This window comes from Bos indicus, chromosome 10 (assembly GCF_029378745.1).
Source record: "Bos indicus isolate NIAB-ARS_2022 breed Sahiwal x Tharparkar chromosome 10, NIAB-ARS_B.indTharparkar_mat_pri_1.0, whole genome shotgun sequence".
Taxonomy (NCBI): domain Eukaryota; kingdom Metazoa; phylum Chordata; class Mammalia; order Artiodactyla; family Bovidae; genus Bos; species Bos indicus.
The window spans coordinates 37,958,220-37,979,419 of NC_091769.1; the positions used below are offsets into that span (position 1 = coordinate 37,958,220).

Consider the following 21,200-nt stretch of genomic DNA (forward strand, 5'->3'; position numbering starts at 1 on the left):
AGCAGGCAATGAAGAAATGAAACCTTTGACATAATCAAGCAGACACAGAAATCATGCTGCACACTTAACAAAGGAGAGGACACAGCATTACCTGGCTTCTACTCCAGGCCTCATGGGTGGTTTTCCGGGTGGTGGCCGAGGCAAGAACTGAGATGGAGTTGAGCTATTGACTTGATCTGTGTTGACCCATGAAACTGGTCTTGGAATTTTGCTCTTTCTGGACTGGGAGATGATGGGTGCCAGAAAGTTGTCTTCGGCTGACCTGCTCAGGTGTGAGTCTGCAGCCAGTCTGGAAAAGGGGGTGAAGACTTCCTCCTCGGAAAAGGGAGCAGGAACAGTGGCTAATCTCTCCTCTAGCAGTTTATCAGAGGCACTTGAGAGGTCCCCAAGGAGAGACCTGAGTTGCCTTTTCTCCACCAGGAGCTTGACGAGGTCTGGCTGGCAAGCTTTCTTTTGGAGGAGCTTTTCTTTTGCAGAGACTGGAGAGGATGAGTCAAAAGTTGAGTCTATCTCTTGTGCTAGAACAGGGATTCGGCTGTGTCTAGTTACAAAGGATGACCTAACCACATCCTTCCGGGATGGGGGACAGTGTTCACTCTCTGAAACAGGATTAAATAGCTCTCCTTTTCTAGGGGCAATTTTCTCTCTCTTACCCTCTTGGTGCAAAAAAGTAGAGAGGTCTCCAGAATGATTGGGCAAGTCTTCACCCTTGATGTCATCCTCAGATATCTTACTTTTTTGCATTGCTGCCACCTGGCCTATCTGCTCTTCAACATATGGGTCAATAACTCGTGGAGATACTTCTGAAGATCCAACTGCCAGAAGCTTCATTATCTCATGATTTTTGTCTTGATTTGGCACCACACTAAAAGTCTGCATCTTTGTCACATCAAGAGGTTCAGTAGTAGCTGAGTGATCCCTTTCCATTGTTACCAAGTCTCCTGGGAGAGGGGAGATCTCAATATAATGCTGCCCTTTACTTAATTTCTCATCTTCATTATCTGACCCTAAAGCAATGCTTTTCTCTTCCAATCCCCTAGGGAGGCCCTCAAATTCTCTCATAGCCAGTCTGTTATGGTCAGGAAGGTCTTTTGGTCCCACGTCTTGGGATCTGTCATACTCTCTAATATTGGGTAACATGTCATGACCAATATGATCTATCTGAAGCCCCAAGTCTGTTCTGCTTCCTCCACTAGGAGGTTCGCCCTCTATCACGACCAAGCCAGAGAAGTTCTCCCTTGGAGAGTAAAGTTCCACAGTGGGCTCAATGGTATGAAGGTCTTTCTTTTCTGGCTGCTGACCATAATGAAAACTTCCTGAAGTTGACTGTGTAGATGCCACGGAAGGTCTTGGAATTGTAATCTGGAGATAGAGGAGAACAAAAGTTAAATGCAATCATGTGGAATTATAAATGATCCATGAGTTGAGATCTGACAGCTCAAATTCTAATTTTTCTAAGAGGAACACAGATCCCAACTGCATTTGCCCAACTCATGCTTCAGGTAAATAATTCTGAATACAAATGCATGGTAGTCATGCTCCCCTGCTCGGAAACTGTGCAGAGCAGCCTTCCTCTAAGCTCATCTCTGCCTTTTCTTCAGCCTGCTCTGTGCTCTGAAGAGTGATTTCTAGTGCCTGCACTGCCCAGGCTCCCTTGTCTTCTGATTTCTGGTTGTGTTTGCCCAATGGGCAGCACCAACAGAGGATCAGAGAACTGGAGGAGAGAAAGATCTGGATGTTTCTTCTCCTGGCTTCCTCCTGAGGGACTGCAGCTTTGGTGGTACATTCTAACACTCCTGGCCACTGCTTCTTTTATAGGGCCCCCTCTCCTATAGATATGACTCTTTCTAGGTTCTGCTAACTGCCCTCTTCCTTCTCTTTCAGGACTCAGAAAACTGAATAGCTCCCTCTATTTCTGTTTCCGTTGGCTCTCTCAAACTCTACCCACACATCTGTAAAAAGGTCCTTTCATTAAATTTTCAGAAAATTCATTAAATTTTCTCCAAGTCCCTTTGAGTGTCCCAGCTATTTCCTGCCAGAATCCAGATACAGGATCACAGGGAAAAATTATTTTAAGTTGAAAAACTCCAAATTTACATGCATTTATTGTACCCATAAATTCTGCCAATCAATATTACTGATATTTTCCTATAAGCAAACATGAAGATGTTACTAATATTTTGTATCTTATTTAATTTTTCTTAAGGTCAAGTTTATGATAAATGAAATTCTACCATCCATCATTTCAATTCTATATGAATAAGTTTCAATATTTAGTAAGAATGTCCTTTCTTAAGGACACCTACATCTTCACATTTATTAAAATGTGTAAGGAGGCAGAGAATGTCAACTACATAAACTGGTAAGAAAAAAACCTTTTTGAGAAAGTAATTCAGATCATTTAATGAAGCCCATTAAGCTCTAATAAAATGAAGGAAATTGCTCTGAAATCAAAGTGAAATGAATTTGGAGCTGTCATGAGAGATTTCACTTAGACCCCACCTCTAGTCCAATGACACTTAAGAAATCCATTTGGCCGGAGTCAGATGAGTTGTTTAGATCTGTTTCTCTGTGTGTCAGGAATACTGTTAGGTTTAAGAACGTGCAAAGCTTGCCCTAAGCCCAGCCCAGGGAGAAAACACCTTACTAATGGCCTGAATAGCTCCTAAATGGAAACAGTGTCCTGCTAGGCTCTGTCAGGTTGATTAATCAAGACAGGCTGAGTTCAGACATGAATTCTCATGATAAGCCCACACCTGCAATGACCTTGGGAAAGAGGCAGCAAGCGCTGTTGGTGCTGTCGCCCTTCAGAAGTCACCTTACACTGCACCTCTCTTTCATTACACTAGAGGCAGATAGCAAATTGCTAATATTTTTAAAAATGATTTTGAAACTAAAATTTATAGTTACTCTTCAAAATTACTTTTTAAGACCCGAGAGTGATGGTGATAAGAAAAGCAGATATGAAATGGTATTAAATACCAAATAACTAGGGAGATGACTATATTTACATTCAAAATAAACCAAGTCTTTTCATTATTATATGTAATTTCAAGTACATTAGCCAAAATGAAATCAGCATTATTTACAAAAGTAACATTCCATTGGTCTTCTAGGATTGAAGTTAGGGAATCAATGTACTTCTGAGCTTAATTCATCTGAATTCAGGACATATGTATATATATGTGTGGTGCGACAAAAGAGGTGATAATCTTGTACACAGAAAAGATATATGAACCACCAGACAGAAGAATTAATTTTCTTGTAAAGATTCTGGGCAATTATGATAAACTGCATAAATTACTGTCATATAATATTTATATAGCACTTTAATTTATAAAATATTCCTAAAATCATTTTTACTGATTCCATTTCATACCTGCTTGGTATTTTAATTGAGTACTTCTACTAACACAAATTTCACAAATGAAGAAAAACAGTAAAAAAAAAAAAACGTCAGGGACAGGATTCTAGGATTTTGAAAGTCCTTCTTTCAAAGGGAAAGCCTACTGACTTGTGCTACACACTCTTAAATGAAGTCTTGGAAACTGAGTCTGAAAAATAAAACCAAAAAATCCACAAAACATTAAGATGAGCAAAACCAAAGATCAATAGCCGCAGGCAGAAATAAAGAAAGCTAATTCTAAGTATAGATGAAAACAGCTTCCTTAACATTAGACTATAAAGAGACAAAAGCAATTCCTATACTCAGGACATTCTACAAACAGGCTAAATTAACGATCTGCCAGTAAGCCATATGTCTCTTTTAAGGTTTACTTCTCTAATTCACAAACATTTCATTAAGGCATGAATTCAAACATTTCCTTTCTTCTGTTCTTTAATTGTATCAATACACCTTTCTACAAAACTAGAAAATGACCTCAGTCTTTTCCATTTCTTTCATATTTTCTTATTTTTATTAATGCCTAGTCCTGAGTGTGACTAGTATCAGTCTCACTACTTTTTAGTTCAGATAAAGTAGCCTCATTATTTTACAGTTACCTGATGTTTAGAACTGGCCACACAGCAAGAGACAAACTGCAAATCAACTCTTTGCACTTTAACTTACAAATTATCCTTTTCCTTTCCTCTCATTCAAGGATAGTAATGCTATTAAGATAATAAAAACTGTGGTAAATTCAACATCCATACCAAATAGTCTCTCTTCCAAATGAAAGCAATGTGGTATATACGAAATATCTATATTTTATTGTTTTCCTAACAAATAATTTAGAAGAGACAGAGGTAGTAATTTATGGGTTCCTACTATAGGAAGAATAACTGAGTTATAGGAACAAATTCCAGGTCTATCAAAGAAATTAAATTTTAACCATTCAAATTTCTTTGGGCTATTCAAATCTCACTGTAGACTTCTTTTCTTTAAAGCATCTTTATATATAATACTTTACACAAGTGCCAAAAACTATGAGTAAAAGTTTTTTTAGAAGTCCCAGAAAAGACAGACTGAAATAAGTATTTCTTGGCTGGCCTATAATTATGTATCACACACATGGCTACAGGATTTAATAGTTTTTAAGCCCCTGAAAGTGTCATTGGAAGACACTTTCAGGATAAATAGAGTCCAACCCTCCCCAACTTCCACAACCTATAGGTTTCTATCACCTCATCTATCATACTTAAATAGTGAGGAGACTCACTGGGCTTTGAATTCTTGACCCCTAGCACTGTACCGGACACACAGCAGATGCTCAGTAAAGGTTGAACATATGAGTAAATCAACACTGGATGCCTGGGCTCCTTCCATGAAGTCTCCTAAGTGACAGTCCAATCTTTCATTTGAACAATTCACAAATGGGCTTTTTTTACTCCCCAAATTGGTCCAACCAGTCTTTAGTCTTTTCTGACTGTTCATAGATTAAATTACACTATCATATATATGTGTGTGTGTATATATATATATATATAATATAGTTATATACATATAATACATATAATGTATCATGTGTATATATATGTGTGTGTGTGTATATATATATATATATATACACACACATATAAATAGTTCTAGAGATGTAAACTCATAGAAACAAAATTTTTCTGTACTTATAATGATCCAAATTTCCAGATCAAAAATAGAAATCCATAGTCAGAGGACACTTAGTTACTCCCTAGTTAATGCACATGCATTCAACTCCCACAAACTCCATTTCAACTCTGTCTGACTCTGCAACCCCATGGACTGTAGCCCACCAGGCTCCTCTGTCCATGGGATTCTCCAGGTAAGAATACTGGAGTTGGCTGCCATGTCCTCCTCCAGGGGATCTTCCCGACCGAGGGCCTGAACCTGTATCTCTTATGTCTCCTGCATTGGCAGTTCTTTACCACTAGAGCCACCTGGTAAGCAATCAACCAGGTGGCAATCAATCCAAAAAGTTTTTACCTTTCCATACTATTAAAGTCTACATCTATCAACATATTACATGGCTCATTCACTTTTCAGTGGAAACTCTGAGTAACTCTGTGAGCTTTAATATAGTCACTCTAGGTGTACAAGGGCTCCAAATATTCAGTGGACACTGGAAAAGTCACACGAAGCTACTATTTCAGGTAAGCTGCATGACCGAACCATCTCTCACGTCTTCATTGAGATTTTCACAATTCACAATGCAAGCCCTCCTATTTGCAAAGCCTCCTCACTGGCTGCTGCCCCAGCCATTCTCTCTACATGGCTCGCAAAGACCATGTTACTCCCCTCACTCAAACCTGGCAGTTTCCTGTCCTGCAACCCATATACCTCAGCAGGGCAGGCCAACATCCTTTATCACCTTACTTGTGCAGCTCATCTTCAGCTTCCTTCCTTTGCCCTACCATTCTGGCTTACTTATTTAAATACTCTGAATTTTGGTGTTTCAAGCCTCTGTGCCTTTGTACACTCTGCGATCTTTGCTTGATACCCCTGCATCTCCTTCCAGCAAATGTATCCTTCAAAGCTCTCTTGTTTTTGAAAGTAATGTATCTTCACCGTGGTAAAGACCCTGATTCTGGGAAAGACTGAGGGCAAGAGGAGAACAGGGCAACAGAGGATGAGATGCTTGGATGGTATCACTGACTCAGTGGACAGAAGTTTGAACAAACTCTGGGAGACACTCAGGGAAGCCTGGTGTGCTGCAGTCCATAGGGTCGCAAATAGTCAGATGCAACATAGTGATCATACAACAATGGTAAATAAAATCAGAAAATAAGAGACAATTAAAACACCCAACATTGCACGCTCCTGTCCTAGGCAGATTTATCTATATCGTCATTTGTGTACACGGCTCCACCACAATCATGGACTGCAGCCTACCAGGCTCCTGCGTCCATGGAGTTCTCCAGGCAAGAGTACTGGAGTGGGGTGCCATTGCCTTCTCCAATTGTTTATCCCTAAGCTATAGCATAAAACCTGGAACTTAGCAGACACTTAATAAATTGAAGGACTGAAAAGAACAGAATTAAGGCAATGTAATCAACTGCTGACCTGAATCTCCTAGTACTGGTATTAGTAATTCCTGTAACACAGTCAAGAGTAATCCTCTTAATAGATGCTGACAGACAGACAGATTACAAAAATATTATGTGACTCTTCTTGTCCTGCTCCCTCCCTGTGCATTATTTTACACCCCCAACCCCTTCTTTCTTCTTCTCAACGTCTGAGAAAAAAGTCAATGAGTAAAGTTCTTCAGTATATTACAGTCCCCTGATATAAGGAAAGGTTGGTCTGTGTGACTAATAGAATATGGCAGCAAGATGATTGCCCCTTCTGAGATTAGGTTATAAAAGACAGTGTGGCTTCTACCTTGGTGGAGGGTGTTCTCTCTACCACCAAGCCTCCCCCATCTCTGTCTCTCTCTCCTCACTCACTGAAAAAGCCAGCTGCCATGTTAAGTATGGAAAGCCTGAGTGCTGAAGAACTGAAGCCTCTGGCCAACACTCAGTGAGGAACTGAGGCCTGCAAACAGCTACGTGGATGGCCTTGGAAGTGGATCTTCCCAGCCCAGTCAAACCATAGATGATTTTCCTGTCTAAGAGCTTGGTAGCAACCTCATGAAAAACCCTGAGCCAGACCTAACAGAGTAACAGACCTGTACTCCCAACCCTCAGAAAAAGTGTGAAATAACAACTACTGTTTAAACAGTATTCTCGCCTGGAAAATTCCATGGACAGAAGAACCTGGAGTGCTACAGTCCATGGAGTTGCAAAGGGTCAGACACAACTGAGCTAAATTTGGGGTACTTTGTTACATAGAAATAGGTAACATATAGGTGGTATTATGAGAAGGCAATGGCACCCCACTCCAATACTCTTGCCTGGAAAATCCCATGGACGGAGGAGCCTGGTGTGCTGTAGTCCATGGGGTCGCTAAGAGTTGGACACAACTGAGTGACTTCACTTTCACTTTTCACTTTCATGCACTGGAGAAGGAATTGACAACCCACTCTGGTGTTCTTGCCTGGAGAATCCCGGGGACGGGGGAGCTGGGTGGGCTGCCCGCTATGGGGTCACATTGAGTCGGACACGACTGAAGTGACTTAGCAGGTGGTATTATTATTCTCCAGTCACATTTATACTGTTTGCAAAGTAAAATGAAGCATTGTCTTTCTAAAGGACTATCTAGAACCAAGAGATCATGTGGTACAATCTGCCACAATATTCTGTAAGGAAAAACCCCTCCATTTCCACATTAAGACCCAAGTGCAACTTCTCCCTACCAACAGTGATTACCCAATACCACGTGAAACCGGTCACCTTCTTTCCTACAATCAATGCCATTCTGGTCCAGTAGTCAGACCTTTTTCAGAGCAGTTATTTTAGTTTCCTTCTCTATACTTGTTCATTTATGCCAGCTTAATTTTGCCTCTCCATTTGTTAATCAAAACATAATGTAATATCTCTCCTATAAACCAAAGGTTAAGTCTTATTTTGCCCCCTGTAAATCTATGTTGTTCAGCATCTTTTTAGAAATGATTAGTAGTGTGTTCAACTTCATCATCATTTACCCTGATGGGGAAAAAACCTAATTTCCAAAAACAACCCCAAACCAATTTCTTTTCAATCTAGCAAATTTATCCATCTTTCAAAATATATTATCTAAAAATTTTATACATGCTATGTGATAACTAGTGGTTTCATGTGTATGGATAAGGAAAGCCCTAAACAAAGTTCATAAATCTGTGCTAAGAAACAGAATTAAAAAGAGCTGAAGTTCTCATCAGTTAATATTCTAGCTATACTTGTAACACAGATAAACTCTGCCTTGCCTATTTTCACAGCTCTTACATATTGTAAGATACCATGACATTTTCCTTTCACATTATCATAACAAACAAGCAAGCTTGAATGAAAAAGATATAAACTGTTTCCCATCAGGATATGTCATAATTTAAAATATTCACATAGAATGGTAAAGTGTGTTTTATCATACTATCTAAGCTAGAGCATATAAACAAAGCTACAAAAGATCTAGAGAGACTAGCTGGTAGTATTCCCTATTTAATATGTCTGCCATTAAGACAGAAGCAGATATACCTGCTCTGGCCTAAGATTTGCATACAGTTCCTTACTGCCTCTGGATCTAGCTTTTGTGGGTCTCACGTAGTCAGAGGGCACCAATGCTTACTGATAAGAACAGGGTAACAGGTATCCCCATCTAAATGCCCAGACTTAGTGCAAAGAGTAGAGTTTCCTCAAAATGTTCCTTTGAAGGCCTGTATCAGAATTATCTTCAACTGCTTGTTAAAATGCAGATTCCTGGGTTCTCACTCTCCCAGACCTCCTGAAGCAGAAGCTATGGAAGTGAGGCTGGGACTCTATTTTGGGAACAATGGACATTAAAGGTGGAGAACTATCAAAATAAAAATTAAATGTGGAAAAAAGGTAGGAAAACCACGTTTAAAAGGCATGTAAAATATGAGGAATTTCTGGGTGAATGTTATGTAGAAGAAACAAAAAATGATACCTAGTAACAGTGTACAGTATAAAGTATAAACCATGAATGGTTAAATATATGCCATCTTTCATATAAAATATAAAAATTTCTAAAATTACAAATTTTAAAAAATCATTATTATATATACACACATAGATACTTCTAAGGGTCTAATTATGTTATTCTGAAATTAGGTTATAATGACATTTCACATATTAGGTTGTTTATCCTGCTAGAAAACACTTGAGAAATTTCACATTGGGAGATTAACTACAGAACTTAGCCCAGACATCATTCCCTTACAGTGAAACTGAAAGTTGCTCAGCTGTGTCCCACACTTTGCCACCCCATGGACTATACAGTTCATGGAATTCTCCAGGCCAGAATACTAGCATGGGTAGCCTCTCCCTTCTCCAGGGGGGTCTTCCCAACCCAGGGATCGAATCCAGGTCTCCCGCAATGCAGGCAGATTCTTTACCAGCTGAGCCACAAGTATGGAAGCCACAAGCTGGAAGCCCAATAATACTGGAGTGGGTAGCCTATCCCTTCTCCAGTGGATCTTCCTGACTCAGGAATTGAACTGGGGTCTCCCTGCATTGCAGGCGAGTTCTTTACCAACTGAGCTATCAGGGAAGCCCCATTCCCTTATACCCATGTGCCAAACTTAGGCCTCCACTGAGAAATCTTAGTTGATATATCCTGTGTTAACAGCACCTTGAGTGGATGACAGAAAAATGACAGGAGCAAATAACTTACCGCTGTAAGGGGTCCTTCCGCTTGTGCCTCCATTGGACTTGTGGGTGTCACTGTGATAAACTGACTAGCAGCTCCAGCCTGGAATTCTAGCCTATCTATATATTGCTCTGAAGCAGCCGTGGCAGGGCATTCCCCAGAAAGCACAAAGACCACACCTGAGGTTTCCTTCTTTAAATGATCATTTTCTGCCCAAGGACCCAGTTGGAGCTTTTCATCTTGAGGCGACTCCTCTAAGACTTGGAGGACTTCGGGCTCCTCATCAGAAGGGCTTCCAGTTGTTTTAGGGCCTAAAGCCTCATTTGTCCTAAAGTCCTGAAGGTCCTGTTCCTTGTCCACAATCACCCATTCTTTGGAATCAACCTCCTGCTTGCAGGAGCTCAAGTTAACGGCTACAAATCCATTGCTGCCACCACCGTCTGCCTGCTCAGGAGTGTTGACCGAGGCAGGCTTGGAAGCATCCGGAAGATATTCTTCATCATAGTGCCAGATGTGGTCTGCACGGGACACAGCTGGAACACAAGGCTTATGAAGCAGAGCAGGGAGAGTAGATTCTTTTCCTGCACTGGGATCTTTCTGCATTTTCTCCAAGCTTAAGAAAATGAGTACAAGTTACTTACTTGTCCTAGGGAAAATACTTACTATATAACCTATATGCTCTATACAGAACTAATATTTACCAATAGATGAAAGAAAACAATACGGATAAAGCATTAGGAACATTTCACAAGCTAATAATGCTCTTCCCCACCTGTCATAATCCTGTTTTGGAAGACAGAGCCCATGGGAGGAAGATGACTCTCCTGTTGCCAGGCAGGAGAATCTTAACCAGGTTAACTAGGGTGACTTGTGTGATCCATTTCATCTTTGCTTTGCCAAGGCAATCACACTGCCCTCTTCTGTCTGCTCTGAGGGACTGTGGGAAAACTTACCATGGGCTTTTGCCTCAGCAGAGGCCCTAAAAAAAGGAAATGAGGACGCCAATATGCATGAGGCAAATACCTTCTGAACTTGTTTTGTCTTCAGAGAGGTATATAAATACATATTCATCCATATAAACTCCTCCAAAGACAGGGCTAGGCAACAATGAGACGGGTGGTATTTGGCTGCACTGGCTTCTGAGAACTGCTCTTACCTGCAGGGAAGCAGCTGAAGCAATACCCTGTTCCTCTCCTTTGTAATTAGGTGCTTCACTTCCTTCCACTGTTCCCAACTCATTCCAGGTTTTGGCTTGAGTTCATTTTCTCAGAGTACTTCTGTTCTCAACTCTGTCTTGTCTCTCAGCTCTTCCCTCAGCATGGACCCTCTTTTAGTTCCATTCTTTTGTCAGACTAATTCTTTCCCAAACTAAGCTTTTATCCCTATTACACTTTTATTTTTATTCCCAATCTCATGAACAACTGAAAATGTTAAACACTGCCTCAACACATCCTTTTGATCGCATCACCGTAGACACAAGCTTACATCACCTAGCTGTGAGAATGAATGAGTACCACGTGAAGAATACACAGCTATGAAGTACTGCTTAGGTGGAAGCCAGACTAGACTAGTCCAGAAGTGGCTGAACTGTCTTCAGACACCATAAGTACTATGTTAGTCAAATACATGGTACTTCTAACTCATGTTTCATTACTGATAGTAGTCACCAGGGATATATTGAAGGATGTTACTATTATTAAAGCCTTCTATAACTCAAAAATATATCTGAAGTTCTTTTCCAAGTTTTGTTTCAGTTTTTTTTTAAATCACAAATGGAGATAATGGGCCTTATAACCATGAACTACAAACAGTGGTTACCTATGTATATACCTCTCCAAAGTTCCATCTTTCCTTTTGTCTAGGTAGAACGATAAACAATCACATCTCTTTCTCTTTTTCCTATAGCATTTATTCATAGAAGGCTTTCATTGAATTGAACTGCCTATCACTTGTATATATATTACTTTTCCCCCTGCTTCATGTACTCTTCCACCTTCTTGCCTATTGCCATCTTTCCTAGGCCCTCTCTAACTTACACTCCTCCATTCCAATAAGAGAGATTACCTTCCAAACAAAGTCACTTCAAAATGTTCATTTAATTCCTACCTAGTCTTAGGAAGTTACCAGCTCCCATGGCCAAAGGCTCTATGTTACAGGACTGGGAACAATATTAGAAAGAGAGTCACATTAAGAATGAGAATGTTAACTAAAAAACATGGATGATGATGGCACCTTTATCAAATCAGCATTACAAAAATGCAAGAACTCCTTATTTGAAAAATTTTACATAATAGAAATTAATAATAACAATAGTATTTTAGTTGCTTTGAAAAAAGAAAAATCATTTTATACCAGGTCTCAAGAAACTTGTCAGTATCTGGCTTTGGTTCCAACGCCAGGCGTTTCTCCAGCTCAAAGCTGTGGATAGAACGTAACTTTCGCACCAACGGAACATCTCTGTCTGGCTGAGTAATCTCTGAGCGGACACGAATTGGGGAACCAAGGCTTGGAGCATTCAGAATACCATTTGCTTGACCATGGCTGTTTTCCTCTTCAGTAGCAGCCTAGGCAAAACATTAAAGAAAACCATGAAAAACATTCTAGTCACTATACATGGTAGGAATCATTGAAGTCTTTCAATATAAACAAGTGTTTGAGATGTATTTTTCAGAAGATTAGGGTATTTTGGCCAGTTTAATTCATTACTATTAGACTATTAACCCTTTACTAAATAAGTTTTCTAAATTTATTCTCAGATTCAGTATTTTAGTGTTTTATATTTTGGTGAAATAATGTCATTTGTAGCAACATGGATGGACCTAAAGATTATTATACTAAGTGAAGCAAGTCAGATAGAGAAGACAGATGCTGTATGATATCACTTTTATGTGAAATCTGAAATATGACGCACATCAACTTATCTATGAAACAGAAAGACTCACATGGAGAACAGACTCATGGTTGCCAGGGGGAGGGGGTAGGGGAAGAGGTGGAGTGGTAAAGTGGGGTTAGTAGATGCAAACTATTATGTACGGAATGGATAAACAACAAGGCCCTACCGCACAGCGCAGAGAACTATATTCAGTATCCTATCATAAACCATAATGGTGAAGGATATTTTAAAACTAATATATATATATATACACATGCAGAACTGAATCACTTTGCTGTACCGCAGAAATTAACACATTATAAATCAATTATACTTCAATTTAAAAAACAAAACAAAACAAAAAAAAACAACATGAGTTAAAGAAAGAGAAAAAAGAACAGTTTGCTCCCAGGAATTCCCTGGTGGTCCTGTGGCTAGGACTCAGAGCTTTCACTGCCTTGGGTCCAGGTTCAATCCAAGACTGGGCAACTAAAATTTCCACAAGCCAAACAGACAAAAAGAAAAGAGGAGTTTGCTTCTGGTACTATAAAGACAGACAGAGGTGACACTACAAAAATCTGACACCAACTTCCTGACTACTTTTCACTACTTATTCCTGATTACTACTAGTCCAGAATGGAGAAGGAAATGGCAACCCACTCCAGTATTCTTGCCTGGAAAATCCCATGGATGGAGGAGCCTGATGGGCTACATACAGTCCACAGGGTTGCAAAGAGTTGGACATGACTGAGTGACTTAATTTTCACTTTCAATAGTCCAGAAAGTTCTAACCAACAGCCAGACACACAGGGGAGCACGTCACATCAACGCAGAGAACGTTTCTGCAAATAACTCTCATATTCTGCTACTTTTTAAAAATTATATAGTTTGAAAATATTGTATGTATTGTCCAAAGATAGGCCAAGCTCCTTAGAAGTGATCACTAAGATTCTTTTTAGGCTGTATTTCCCATTCACCAAGAATGACTAGCCAACTTTCTATCAATCTTGTTAACAGATATCAGCCAGGAGTCTCATTTTACACCCATAAATGTTAACCTCCTTCCCAACGAAATCATAAAAAGAGGACGTACCAAAAACTAACTTATTTGTAATTCACTGTCCCTCAATCCCATTTATCTTCATCTTATTGTCCATGAAAATAGAAATGACCAGAAACAGTAAAACTGAAGAGAAATTTAAAGACAATCTACCCCAAGATAGTATACTAAAAATCATTTAATGCAGAAATCTATATCTCTCCCCATACTTACAAGTGGAAAGTGAAAAAGTGAAAGTGAAGTCGCTCAGTCATGTCTGACTCTTTGTGACCCCATGGACTGTAGCCCACCATGGACTGTAGCCTACCATGGGCTCCTCAGTCCATGGGGTTTTCCAGGCATGAATGCTGGAGTGGGTTGCCATTTCCTTCTCCAGTGGATCTTCCTGACCCAGGGATCGAACCCGGGTCTCCCGCATTGTAGGCAGACGCTTTACTGTCTGAGCTACCAGGGAAGTTCACCTGCTTCCAGTTCTAATGAAGAAAAAATCATGTTACTTATTCAAAATGCACTTTGCCAGTTCATGACCAATTTGATGCTTTCCACTTCCAATCCTCATTTCCTCTCCTCCATTTGAGACCGTTTTCAGAATGAACACTTAGACCTCCATTAGTCTCCACTATGGAAGAGGGCCAGAGTCTTGCCGTTTTATTTGGAAAGACCATTAAATTCTGTTCTACAGATGTATCTTCTTTTAGACTCCGCCTCTGGTTATTTTTTTAAAACTACCTTCATTTTCCACAAAATATAAGATGAAGATTTTTTAATGTCCACACCTGAATGCTATGGGCAAAACTAACCAAAAATACTGCAATCATTAATATACAAATAACTAGCAACAGAGTGTTCTACTTATTCAAAATTGAGAATCATGATACTCTGCTAAACCAATAGGAGAAAAATGAGACAGAGATACATATCATTTCCTATGCAAGAAATATGCACCTTACAAATCCCAAGCTTTATCTTATTCCTGTTGGTATCCATCTCTTCCCAGACATCCTTCTCCTGGGGACGAGGGTGTCCCAGGGACCCGGGTACTTTATCTGGTGACACACCAACAGGGATGCCATTTTCTCCATCACTAAGCTGTTCATCTGGAAACACCTCATCTGTATTTTCTCGAAGCATGTCTCCTGGGATGGGAGTGGCGTTGGCAATTCTGAAAGTGATAAATGAAAAAAAGAAAGAAAAAAGCGCAAAAGTTTAAAAACACCAGAATCAAAAATTACTATGGGACTATCCTACATTTTGTTTCTAGATTTAAATGATGAAGTCTATACATAATTAAGAAAATAGAAGAAAACAAAAACCTCAGAAACTTAGGGCATGCCAATTCTACAAAATAAACAGCATTTTGATCAACAGAACTTTCAAGCTGATTTAAAAACACAAATTCTGATACAATAACTCTCTAAGTTAGCAATCACTTTAAAAACATTTATTTTCTATTGACTCTTTGTGAATTTTAATATATTCTATTCTTAACCTATTTTTCTTAGCGAATAACAAAAACTATAAACAGAAAAATATTGTGTTATGATTCTTGCCTTCAAGGGGAAACAAGAAATTTTCTGACTATACAGGTCATATGGTTCTGTATGAACTGACCAGGAACAAACTAGAAAGTATTAATTGGCATTTGTCCATATATTCTTTCAAAGTAATTTCATGTCCAATTTACATAGTTGGTCATCACTCCCCAAGACTTCTGGCCCACGAAGGGCTTTTCTTGTTCTCAGTTAATAACTCAGTAAGTGATCAGGCCCCTGCTGGGTCTGATGTTCTATAACTAGTATGTTCTACTTTATAGACTATAGTTTATTTGTTTTTTTAATATTGCTGACTGAACATAACATTTAGCACACAGCAAAACCTTTTCTTAAGAGGGATCTGCAATGTCTAAAAGTAGGAAAAAAAATGCCTTCAGCAGATTATATTGACGCACACAATTATGAGTGGGAAAACAGATGTCTTCTCAGTGAACCACTCTAAAGGCCCAAGTGTTATAAATATGTCATGCTGTGAGAATAAGAAAGATATATGTGACAGGAGCACACGGCCTGTGTTTGCAGGCAAGGTATAAATTATAGAAGCAGATTAGGGGTAAACATTAAGAAGATACACGGAAGAATTGGATAGATGTCAAGACAAGTAATGAGACTGAACATCCTTTTCATGCCCTTTCCCATAATATAAGGTAGGAGTCGGCACATTAGGGCCTATGAGCCAAATCTGTTCATCTACTTGTGTAATACTATGTGTGGCACATGGGCATGCTCATTTGTTTACACACTGGCTATACTACCTTAGCACGACAGAGGCAGTGGTGGTGGTGACAGACAGCAGAGCCCACAAATACTCATCTGGCCCTTAGTTACCAGCTAAGGCTTGCTGACTCCTGATCTAAAGCATCCTCTTACCGTCTACACTTTCACCCTCTACAAAGAGCTAAGAGTTGTGGGACACAAATTATCGTTTTTTCTCTTTAACACTGATTCTCTAGGGTTTTCCAGGTATTCAACCATATCATTTGCAAAGAGAGAAAACTCAGAGGTCAGTGAAGTTTTTTTCAAAGAGCCAGATAGTAAATAGTAGGCTTATGGGTCTAATACTTTGCAGGCAAGATGGATACTAAAATGAGTAGACAAATGTATGATGAAAAATAAGTATATTCAAACAGCCTCAAAGTATCCTGAGTAGTAAAACACAAAGTATTACTGAGTAGTAAAACACAAAGGGAAAAACAGCAACTTTATGGTAAAAAAACCTAACACCACCTTAACCAGATTACCAACATTAGTATCATCAGTAATAAGACATCTTGACATTACGTATCTCCTTATTCAATGCTATCAAGTTTCCCCTTATTTTGGCTTTAAATGTATCCCATAGATTCTGATATGTACTGTTTTAGTTATCAATATTTTTATACAATTTCAGTTTCCATTTCCCCTTTTATCCTAGAGTAGTTTGATAGAAGGTTTTTACCTTTCCAGGTGGAAGGGCCTTTGACACTTTGTTAGTAAATAATAGATGGGCTCGATAAAGGACAGAAATGGTATGGACCTAACAGAAGCAGAAGATATTAAGAAGAGGTGGCAAGAATACACAGAATAACCTTGCAAAAAAGATCTTCACGACCAAGATAATCACGATGGTGTGATCACTCACCTAGAGCCAGACATCCTGGAATCTGAAGTCAAGTGGGACTTAGAAAGCATCACTACGAACAAAGCTAGTGGAGGAGATGGAATTCCAGTTGAGCTCTTTCAAATCCTGAAAGATGATGCTGTGAAAGTGCTACACTCAATATGCCAGCAAATTTGGAAAACTCAGCAGTGGCCACAGGACTGGAAAAGGTCAGTTTTCATCCCAATCCCAAAGAAAGGCAATGCCAAAGAATGCTCAAACTACCGCACATCTCACTGCACTCATCTCACATGCTAGTAAAGTAATGCTCAAAATTCTCCAAGCCAGGCTTCAGCAATATGTGAACCATGAACTTCCTGATGTTCAAGCTGGTTTTAGAAAAGGCAGAGGAACCAGAGATCAAATTGCCAACATCTGCTGGCTCATTGAAAAAGCAAAAGAGTTCCAGAAAAACATCTATTTCTGCTTTATTGACTATGCCAAAGCCTTTGACTGTGTGGATCACAATAAACTGTGGAAAATTCTGAGAGATGGGAATACCAGACCACCTGAACCTGCCTCTTGAGAAATCTGTATGCAGGTCAGGAAGCAACAGTTAGAACTGGACATGGAACAACAGACTGGTTCCAAATAGGAAAAGGAGTACGTCAAGGCTGTATATTGTCACCCTGCTTATTTAACTTCTATGCAGAGTACATCATGAGAAACGCTGGACTAGAAGAAACAAAAGCTGGTATCAAGATTGCCGGGAGAAATATCAATAACCTCAGATATGCAGATGACACCACCCTTATGGCAGAAAGTGAAGAGGAACTCAAAAGCCTCTTGATGAAAGTGAAAGAGGAGAGTGAAAAAGTTGGCTTAAAGCTCAACATTCAGAAAACGAAGATCATGGCATCCAGTCCCATTACTTCATGGGAAATAGATGGGGAAACAGTCTAAACAGTGTCAGACTTTATTTTTCTGGGCTCCAAAATCACTGCAGATGGTGACTGCAGCCATGAAATTAAAAGACACTTACTCCTTGGAAGCAAAGTTATGACCAACCTAGATAGCATATTCAAAAGCAGAGACATTACTTTGCCAACAAAGGTCCGTCTAGTCAAGGCTATGGTTTTTCCTGTGGTCATGTATGGATGTGAGAGTTGGACTGTAAAGAAGGCTGAGCGCTGAAGAATTGATGCTTTTGAACTGTGCTGTTGGAGAAGACTCTTGAGAGTCCCTTGGACTGCAAGGAGATCCAACCAGTCCATTCTGAAGGAGATCAGCCCTGGGATTTCTTTGGAGGAAATGATGCTGAAGCTGAAACTCCAGTACTTTGGCCACCTCATGTGAAGAGTTGACTCATTGGAAAAGACTCTGATGCTGGGAGGGATTGGGGGCAGGAGGAGAAGGGGACGGCAGAGGATGAGATGGCTGGATGGCATCACTGACTCGATGGACGTGAGTCTGAGTGAACTCTGGGATTTGGTGATGGACAGGGGGGTCTGGCATGCTGCAATTCCTGGGGTCGCAAAGAGTCGGACACGACTGAGCGACTGAACTGAACTGAATATCTGTTTCTATCACAGTGTGATCAGATAAGGTAACATTTCTGCTTTGTGGAACTACCTCTGTTTGGTGACCTGATAACTGGTCAATTTTTATGAATATACCAGGGGCACTTGAGTGGATGGTGCTATCTCTATCATCAGGGTATAGGAGTTGAAAAATATGCCTAAGGTCTACCTGCGTTGTCGTCTTCTGTTTCTCACTCTTCATTCAGCTGAATTCAATCTTGAACTCAATTGTGAACACAGATTGAACAGTATTACAATCTCCAGTTACTAGTGTGTTTCTTTGTATCTTTGAATCTCTGGTATTTGTGGCTGTCTAAAGATTTCTGCTATGATGCTGGCGACTAAATATTAATAAATATTATGTCCCATTTGTGAATTGTGACACTTAGCATTAAAAGTACCCCTCCATCTCTGTAATGTTTAATGTTTTGTGTGTTTTTTTTTTTTTTACTTGAATGCTACATTGTTTGGTATCAGGATTGCTATTTTCTATTTCCATTTTCCTGATTTATTTTTGTCTATCCCTTTCTGAAATGTGTTTTTCTTAATGTATCTCTTGTACGTAGCAACGTAAACGGAACTAAAAATCTTTTTCTTTTAATAGATGTGCCCATGCATATTTATCTCGATGACTGCTAAGTTTGGTCTTAATCCTGTTATAGTATTTTATAATTATGTGTATTTTGCTATATTCTCTATAAGATAGGCACTCTTTGTACTTTAAAAAATATATATTTTAGAAGGTTTGCGTTTTTGTTTTAATGGTCACCTTTGGACATTTGCCTTTTAAATGCTCTTAGTCCCATTTTCTTATTTAATCTTTTGCTATTTAGTTTCTTACTTGTAAAGTAAAGTGGCTGGAACAGGGTGATGGATTCCAAAACCAGATAAGCATGAGAAACCTCTGATGTGTATGAACTTCTGTTCCACACACCTAGATGTTCTGATTTAGTAGGTCTGCTCTGAGTCCTACAAATAGGTATTTTTGAACAAACATCTATGGTGGTTCTATTGTAGCTAGTCAGGGTCTCACATTTAAGAACTCTTAGACTAATTAACTGGGCTTCCCTGGTGGCTCAGACGGTAAAAAATTTGCCTGCAGTGCAGGAGACCGGGTTCAATTCCTGGGTCAGGAAGATCCCCTGGAGGAGGGCATGGCAATCCACTCTAGTATTCTTGCCTGGAGAAATTCCATGAACAGAAGAGCCTGGCGGCTACAGTCCAAGGGGTCACAAAGAGTTGGACACGATTAAGCAACTAACACACAGACTAATTAGGGATATCATCTCCAGTTCTATGGGTCCATGTAAGCTTTTCTGAGTCAATAAGCTCTAGTATCTCATCTCAATATAAAAGGAAAGCAATGGATTAGTGATAGAGAATCCCAATTAGGTCACTGTATGGTTTTTCCCTATTTGCTCTTTCTTTTAAATCGGTTTAAAGCAATTAGAGAACAGGTTTTAAAAAAAAGGGGGGAGGTCAGAAAAAGAGACAACTTCCTCCAAATAAAAAATAACAAAAGCACATGTATGAATGCATATGTAGAGAAAAAAACATTAAATAACAAAAATAATACTAACCTCTTTCTAATACATTCTGAAAATTAATGAGTTTCATAAGAGGAATAGCTACATGTTTTGTTCCCACTAAACTTAAGCAGAAGATAGTTAGAAATAACTGTGGCTGTTGTTTCCAGGATCTCATATATTCTTTAGTAGTAAATGCAACAAATGCCCCTTTGCATTTAGAAGAAAACCTTCTGTACATCTGACATTAACAAGCAACACAAGCTCTAAGCGGCCATTTCACGGTATAACCTGTAAGTACTTTCTAAGAAAAGTAAAGGTGAACAAAGTCATGTATAACAGCAATGTTAATTCCAGGAAACCCAAAGGCATCCCTGTGTCTTTGCATTTGGTTATCTAAGGCAACCTGGATGAAATAAAAGACATTTCTGCTACGAGAATGCATCTAGGAAAAAGACACTGCTGAACACTGTTCGGGACATACCCAATGGCCGCAGGGGTCAAACGGGTGTGCAGCTGAGGAGTGGCGGAAGTAGTGGTTGTGGTGAGGGAGCCATCAGTTCCAGTCTTCTCCCAGTCAAAAGGATCACTTTCAATTACTCCAAAGGCCTTGATGCTGTTGTCAAACACGGATGTAAGAAGCTAAATCACAAAAGGAAAAAACTGGAGTAAGCCAACAGTAAACATAGTCACTTTATTCTATAAGAAAAGCACCCCAGACTCTTAAATTAGTTTGGTAGTATCACTTTTTAAAAAAGCCTGATGATACAAATAGGGGAGTGTGAATAAGGACTACATAAGGATGATGATGTTCAATTAGCATTGATTTTTCTCAGCTGAGATGCAGATTTTTAGTTATGTAGGATAATGTATTTTATGTAGGAAGATAATGAAGCATCATACTACTTTGTGATGATTTCGCAAAGGGAAATATGTATTATATGTGTATGTGTGCATTGAGTTTCAATCATCTAAATGACCCATTTTTTTTTGGAACATTTTTATATGCTTCAACTTAAGTGACCAAGGTTAACAGTTGGTATATCTGGGTTAAGAGGTATATAAAACTTTGTTGTGCTTTCTGAGAATGTTTTCGCTGGTTTGAAAAATTCTTAAATTATGTGTATGTGCACACAAACTATCAAAAAGAAAATCTGCTATTGCTTTATATTATACATTCTTTGACTTTTTGTCTTTAAATTCCAAAAGTCTGGTGTAATATTGAGAAAAATTTCATAAAGATCTTCCTTTACTGTTTGACAGTATGCAACATTTTCAATTTTATAGTTAAAACTGGATTAAACTCTCATCACTTCTCTTACTGTTAGTATCCTACCCTCATAGATTCACCTTGCACTTTTCCTGCCCCAGA

The 21,200-nt window shown here is 39.2% G+C and overlaps 1 protein-coding gene across 12 annotated transcripts in view; it reads right to left on the reverse strand.

The window, feature by feature from the left end:
* The window catches only part of TTBK2 (tau tubulin kinase 2), a 137,199-nt gene that overhangs the window by 9,524 nt on the left and 106,475 nt on the right, over positions 1-21,200 (reverse strand). For all 12 annotated transcript variants that reach the window (XM_070797370.1, XM_070797374.1, XM_019968613.2 and 9 more), the window contains 5 exons: positions 20,313-20,470; positions 14,536-14,752; positions 12,011-12,222; positions 9,683-10,271; positions 92-1,362 (listed from right to left, as the gene is read on the reverse strand). In XM_070797370.1, coding sequence (XP_070653471.1) covers positions 92-1,362; positions 9,683-10,271; positions 12,011-12,222; positions 14,536-14,752; positions 20,313-20,470 — 2,447 coding nt within the window. The remainder of the gene's footprint in view (positions 1-91; positions 1,363-9,682; positions 10,272-12,010; positions 12,223-14,535; positions 14,753-20,312; positions 20,471-21,200) is intronic.